Consider the following 7,569-nt stretch of genomic DNA (forward strand, 5'->3'; position numbering starts at 1 on the left):
GCTGGCTTGGCCACGTGCTGCATATGCCAGTCGACCGACTTCCTCAAAGGGCTCTTTTCGCCCAACCATGTGAAGGGTGGAAGAGAGCCAGAGGCGGTCAAACAACCACTTGGCAGCGAAGTTTGAAAGCCATTACCAGCGAACTCAGCGTCTTCCTGGATGGGGACCCCGAGACGGGCCACACCAATGTCTGGAGACATTGTCAGACATGACCCAGTCGCGCCCTCAATGGCGCTTGTGCATCCAAGCTATTGCCTTCAATGCACAGCTCCCCTCTCAACCCCGCACTTCACAGATCACTGACAGTGCTGGATTTATGCACCAATATACCAGCTCGCGCGTGCAGTGCGCAGCTACCTACCCCCCAAATCATCGGTGAACGAAACTGCGGCAGTTACAACCAGTATACGACGAGTACGTGGTTCTTACAGCTGACAATGATGATGATGATGATGATAGATGCTTTTGCCAATAACTTCAGTCCGGTCAACAACTACTACCTCAGGATGGTTATCATACGACGCGACACACCAGTGATTGTTGAGGCTAGCAGGCGTCACCCGGTCATATAGTCAGTGGCACTTCTACGTCGCATATTTCAATGCGTAACTGTAAGATATCTCATTTCACCAGACATCCATGAGAATTCAACACCACTTAGGCCGTCGCTGTCAACGCATGTTTGTTCCGTCCGTGTTCTCCAAACTATCGGTAGATGACACTGCAGCAGCTGAAACCAAAATACCTTTGCCATATCGTCTGCAGCCTACTAATTAAACTAAATTATCCTAACAATGAGTGCCCTCTTAGCACTTTGGAAAAACTTCATTTTCTAAGGTTTTCCACTTTATCATTGCTTTTTATTTCCTCAAGAAAGTCATACCACTTCTTTAGCTTTAATCGCCTTCTTAAATCCAAATGTCATGACTGACCTGACACGATTATTTTATACTTTTGTTCCCTAGTGTTCTTTGATTCCCTTTGGATCAACCTTGACCTCAGATCTTATCCGAGACAGTCAACGGATTCATGAGTCACCGGTTTAAGTATGTGGTTCCGCACTTTATACGGTCTGTAAGATTATTGTTTTTGCTCTGCCATCAATTTTCGAGGCAGATTGGTGCGGTCTGATCGTTTTCCCACACCACTAGATTAGGCGAGATCAGGATTTATGGGAGATTAAGCCTAACACTTGTTCCTCAGATTTTGTTGAAGCATATGCTGAGGAATATCTCTTTCTCTGATCTTTTGGAACGAGCTCACTCATCCAGATTGGATCGCCCTTTCTATATCGTGTGGTAAGGCCGGGGTGGTTAATCAGTTATGATGCGGAATCACTAATGGGAAGGTGCGTGATTCGAACCCAACTCTGACGTCTGGGAGAAAGAACACATCGTCACTCCTCTGTGGTAGGTCTGGGCTTAGGGTTTATTTTATACCAGTCATAAGTCATACAACGGCTTCAAGGAACTGTTATAGTCGTCCCGGGATTTTGGGATTTTGGTCCGGTTCCTCAGGTCTCCGCTTACGGACAACTTACGAAACAATTACTAGGATATTATCTCTTATACAGGACGAGTCACATCAAGTTCTTTGTGGGGAGCGTGTTTCCCCCGNAGTTTTTGTGGGGAGCGTGTTTCCCCCCGAACCCTTTGCCAACGACGTCTTACATATTCTTTTTCTAACAATCCTGTCCCACAGCTCAGTCGTAATTTTTGGTACAGCTGGTCTCAGTGTGACACCTGTGAACATCTCCACCCCTTGTTCCGTCGAGCACTCCAATGTGAACCTCGAGTTAATTCATATCTAGTACATCGTCTTCTATGGTTTTATCATCATATGGTTAGTTTTTCGTTCTTTAGCGGCCATATCTCGATACAATAAGTTGCTTCGCTTTCCAGTTATTTGTATACTACGGTGTGAGTATTGCGCTTGAAAAATATCTGGACCTGGTAAATGTGAATATATTAGGTGTGATGGTGATAGACATTGTAAATTTTATGCGATTGGTCACAGTGGGTGAGAAAACGAACTGGAACTAAAACCGGATCCTTTTTGCGACGTTTGGACTCTTTCGGCGTGATTTTATCAGGAAAATAATACACCATTCACACTGAATACTTTTCGAAAGTAAGAGGGCATATAAATAAAATTAGAACGGAAAAGGAAAACGGGAGAATCTAATTTGGGATGTTGCGTGGAGCACTTAGTTGAGGTCAGCAACGGAATTTTTGTCTGCAAAGACAAGTAATGGGAAGACAAGATGGGATCGGTCAGGTAGCAAGTGAACTACACAACGCATGATGTGAGATGAGACACTGACTAGGGTGCTACGTGCGGGTCCCCAGTGCAGATTGTGGCCCATTACAGGGAAAACAAGTACCTTTTTTCCGACTGAATTCATCGGGCCAAACGGTCGACAGTTCTGCTCCACTAAATCAGTTTGCGTTATTTGGTGTATTTGCGATTGATGAAGCCACTGTTTTCAGGTGCCTCTCATGCGAACAGAAGTTCGTTCGAGAGCAGTCGAACGCAGTCATCATTCCTTAGGTTGTTAGTTTATCAGGGCGTAAGCTGCATTATTAGCATCTTGTTTTAAGTTGAAATGGATCCGCGAGCGGCTCGCATAGGCATAGTTCATGTTCTTTTACGCGATACGGTCGTAACGTAATCGGCTCGTTGAACTAGTGGCGGTGGATCTTTTGAGCGGACAGGCTTCTCCGCAAACACGGCCCTGATGTTGTATTCGTTTAAAATCGAAATGGTATAGCTGTAGCACTCTTGGTACCTAACTGCCATACCACCAGAAGGAAGCACGAGGGCTGGGATACTGCCAAGTTTACCAAGCCTAGACAGAGGAATTCGAGAGGCAGAGGTCAGGTTTGAACCATATACCTTTTGGTCAGCAAATTCGCCCTCTCACCACTGGGCCATCTCGCCCCCTGTATTGGTTCAACTTGTGTTCAACATTATCCGAAATGTTTCTTATCTTCTATACGGTATGAGAGCAGTTTCTCACCATTGGTTGGATTCCGTATGACTATTCGTGTACATTCAAGGAAATCACCTTTGTTTTTGACCTCGATAGACGATATTACTTTTCGGGGGTGACTAGATGCAACTGTTTTTCGGCCAACTGCCTCAGCTCCGCGGTCTCTAATGTACCATCTGAGTCCTTGTGTATGCTAAATATAAAAACTCCATTTTATCAAGTTTCCTCTCTCCGTTATGGATGCAATTTCTGGATGAAAGGCGTGCAGGTGACTTACAAAGCGTCCTTCATCGCAGCTTGTATGACGAATTCTGTGTCTACACGCCCGTATTAAGATATTCATCACGGCAGTTCGAATCAACTTAGCCTCCAATATCGCTAAAAACATCATGCGAGCTATCCATTATCTGCCCGGCCCCCCTCTCCTCCTACTATTTCCCTTTCCAGACCCTCAGATGACCCATTCAGTGCGACACCGTTTTTCACACTCCGGTTTTTTACATCCATTCCATAGTTTACTCTAGACCCCCTTCCCTATTTTAAGCAAATCTTGTTCCGCATAAATAGCGTTTTACTTTTGCCGTGAGTTAAAGACGTGTAAAAACTATGCACTCCCGATAGAACGACTGTCTCAGCTTTAGGCGGAGAAATCTACCTCACGGATTGTTGATTCTGGGATTCACTTTATTTTCGTCAAAATAGGCACCTTTTGCAGCGTACACATGTGTGGCTTATTGATACTTAGATCTTCGTGCCTGGTGAAGGCAACAGGATGTCCCCGCGTGGCGCAACTTTTGAACCTTCTCCTTTACTTTGTTACTCTTTCGATGTCAAGGACTGTATACGCACGGTGTCTCCTTCAGGAGTGACTCCGAAGCAATTGTTAATGAAAAAAGGGAAAATAACCGACAATTTCATTTTCCTTACGAAAGTGAGAGACTGTATGCTGAGAGAAGCGAATCCAAAAGGAGGGCGACCATACTATTCCAAACTACGGCTCTGGTTTCCTAGTAATGGATGCCTGTACTCAAAACGTTCATTTGCATGTCAGTGATGGAGACGATTCAGTACAACGGGACATTTTAGGTAAGAACTTCCGTGGTGGGACTTTTATCGACCGGAGTTAGTCAACCCACGGAACTGTCGCCATAAGACACCATATACACGGAATTTCGCCGAGATATAATCACGCTTTTCTTGTTTGCTGAAGCACCGCATCTCGTGCATCTCTAGAATGGTCAGCAACCTACTGTTAACTATGTGAAATGTGTCCTTAGATCGAGACAGTCTCGGAATCAGAACCACACAAGGTTGTTTTGAAAAGTGCAGCATTCCTCAACGATATCTACGTAGAAGTTACCGTCCCACTGAAAAAGAAATGTTAGCTGAAAGCTTATCTGTTCATTTTAGGGGAATATAAACATGAACCTGTAGACGGGTTTCACTAGGTTAATTCTCTATTGGTCACTGTGCCCTCTGACAAGCCTATGTGCCCAACGAACGGGCGAGTTGTGCACAAACAAACGAGGAACTAGATCATTCCGTGGGGACAGTAAGGAGAGAATCCTGTCAGAGAAATCACAGCTAACTGAGCGAAATCATATATCGATGACATCCCGTATTCTCACTTCTTTTTCGTAGAATTTCTTGTCATGTTTAACAACAACCAAAGGTAATTGCGGCATCCCCCCTCCCAAAAAAAGAATATGCAAGCCCAGGACGTAAAGTCATCCTTTTCATAAAAGTGATGTAAGAAGGAGGACGTTTCAGTTTCAATTTCGTAGCGGTTTTCTGCTCCGATAAGGTGGAGGCCAGTCCGTGTGAAGGATAATGCACAAAGTAACTGTTCTTCTAATTTGATGGAACTGAAACTGGATATTGTCATGTGAAGAGCGGCTGACAAGAGTGCTCAGTGTATCTGTTACCAACTGTCTCATCAGTGAATTTGATGATACTCGCATGTGACTATTATAAAACAGTACATTCAGGAGAGAAACGGACGAGAAACATAAGGCTTCGCCTGGTTGGTTGCAATTTTCATGACAGTGCTTTTCACTTTCTCCTCTTGCGAAATGGCCTAGTTCTTTGGTAATCCCCACGCAACTTGCTCCATCTTCGGACACGCAGATCTGTTAAAGGGCGCCCCAAAGCATGGAAACCTGACCGTCATTCTTGAATTAGGCACCAACCTTGCATTGGTATCGTTCACTAGGGTTGTACCCACTGTTGTACTGAAAAAAAAACGCGGCTTTCATAGAAGTCCCACACAGTGCTGGTTGGGACGACTTCCCAAGGCCCACAGAGCATGAAACCACGCCCAATACAGTTCAGTTCAGCTTGTTGGCCGCTAGGTGTGTGCGTGAAGCTGAGCATCTCGCAGAATAAAGCAATATCGCTCGTACGTGGATGCATTTCTGTGCACACTGAGACGTCCTAGAATGTCCGTCACATGGAATCGATAGCCTTTATCGACATTATGTCCAGCTGTAGCACCCTTTCTGTGCCTAACTGCCATGCCACCAGAAGGAAGCACAAGGGCTGGGATACTGCCAGGTTGCCCAAGCCTAGACAGGGGAAGTCGAGAGGTAGAGATCGGGTTCGAACCACAGACCTTCCGGTGGGTAAGTTCGCGCTCTAGCCACTCAGCCATCCCGCCCATCGGCACTATGTAAGTCGCTCTCATTGATTCACTGGTATTAATGACACTGTTAGCGTCCAGTTCAACAACTCCCGAATTCACACCGGTTACTTCACCCTACCTGAAAGGTCATGGTCCTGATTTTGAGTATGGGGCCAATGGACAAAAATGCTTTTTAACCTGGTAGACTAGACTGTTCCCTTCTTGAAAGCAATCCTTCTGCGAGGCAACCTGTCCCTCATCACCGAAAATGTCGAAACCGTGTCATTTCGCTCGTGTCTTAGAAGCGCTTTGTCTTAGGTGCTTTTTTCGGTGGAGAGTAGCACTATCATCAAGTCTATTTAATAAAGTGATTGATCGACCCAGATTTTTTGTTTGTCCTCTTTTGAACTACACTGCGACTGTACTGTTCTATTTCTGAAACATTATTGTATATAAGTCGCTTTACATCAGTCTGGATTCGACAAACACATTAGGATACCAAACGGGCTTTCACTCTCAAACCAGTATCTACGCCTAACTGCGATGAGGAGCTATACTTTAGGTGAAAAAAAGCAAATCTTGCGCTACAGATCATCCCTGCCGGAGTGGAGAATCGGTCCCCTTTTTGACAAAACAGAACTGAGGAATGTTGCTTTAGAGGCAGCCACACCCTAGATCAGGGGAGGAGCGGTTGAATTAATCACTACAGTTAAGGTTTGTTGGCTGACGTATTAAGTCTTGTGTAATTCATTCTATGTCCGTTCTACATCAGCAAGCACCGCAAGAGGTCGTTTTTAATGTCATTTTTCACTTATCTTTTATCCGTTCGCTTTGCTTTCCACTACTGAGATGTTGTACACACCACAGGGAATAATCAGAGTTCAACGTCTCACTTTGTGGTATCCTTTTTATCGTGTTTAGATCGAAGTATGACCGTCACGAATCACACCATTCCTCATCTCGGCACCGTCGTCACCGTCATCGCAGTCATTCACGTTCACCGTAAGTTCCACGCGTACCTTTTTGATCAACGGTGAATGGCTTGTCTATTATGGTTTTACGTCTAGACAGGATATGGTATTCATCCAAAACCGGTAATTCTTAGTGATTTCGCTTTTATAAATTCGCTGCTTCTGACTGCGTACACACTGAGTATGTCGGTGGAAGCTGAATCTCAGTGGCAGCGGTTAAACTAACAACGTACTTGCCAATGTCTGTCGTACTACCATTTGAGACCCCAGAACCACGTATATGCTTTTGTTGGACTTGTATTTGTTCGGTGAAACCATTGAGAATTTTTGAAATTACAGTAAGTGAATTAGCTCGCGAGTCCTCTTAAACTGCTTCTTGGCAAACGGTTGGCTGCAAGTATTATGCCTTTTAGTAGTTTTCGAAGTTTGGTGGGCAGTTGGTTCGTACCACGGGCCTGAATCAACAGGGATGGACTGGAATGAGTGTGTCTCTTCAGCCTGATACTCCGGCGATGACGTACCATGCGCTCAGACTTGGAAATGCAAACGGCAACACGTGGTTTGAATCCCACAAATCAGAACCGTCTTGATGTATCAGGCGCCAGTTTTCTTTCACATTTTGGTCACTTCCCCCATCGTTTCTTCGAAATATTGTACTGTTTAAACGAACAAACTCGTGCACCTTCCACTGTTTTCGTCACATACTGAGTGTGCACTGCACTATCAACTTTTTTCAAGTAGAAGGGTTCAATTAAAACACATTAACCCAGAATCCTGAATCTACTGTTCTTTTTTTATGTTGAAATGTCATTGTGAGATTTGTACGGCGAAGCGACAGCGGTATTGCAAGGATGGCAGGATGTTTCATCGCTCATAGTAATTCGCACATTGGTCTAGAAGAATAGATTCCACGACCACGCATACCACAGAGAAGGGAGTTATTAGTTAGTGCTTGATTGCACTGAGGAGATTATATACATATTTAT

At 44.7% G+C, this 7,569-nt stretch overlaps 1 protein-coding gene across 1 annotated transcript in view; it reads left to right on the forward strand.

Annotated features, from left to right (window-relative positions):
• Positions 1–260: 260 nt before the first annotated feature.
• T265_09100 (hypothetical protein) overlaps positions 261–7,569 on the forward strand; it is a gene marked incomplete at both ends in the record, with an annotated part of 13,991 nt that continues 6,682 nt past the window's right edge. The window contains 3 exons of the mRNA XM_009175088.1: positions 261–533; positions 1,003–1,046; positions 6,534–6,614. Coding sequence (XP_009173352.1) covers positions 261–533; positions 1,003–1,046; positions 6,534–6,614 — 398 coding nt within the window. The remainder of the gene's footprint in view (positions 534–1,002; positions 1,047–6,533; positions 6,615–7,569) is intronic.

The sequence above is a fragment of the Opisthorchis viverrini genome (genome assembly GCF_000715545.1).
Source record: "Opisthorchis viverrini unplaced genomic scaffold opera_v5_256, whole genome shotgun sequence".
Lineage (NCBI taxonomy): Eukaryota > Metazoa > Platyhelminthes > Trematoda > Opisthorchiida > Opisthorchiidae > Opisthorchis > Opisthorchis viverrini.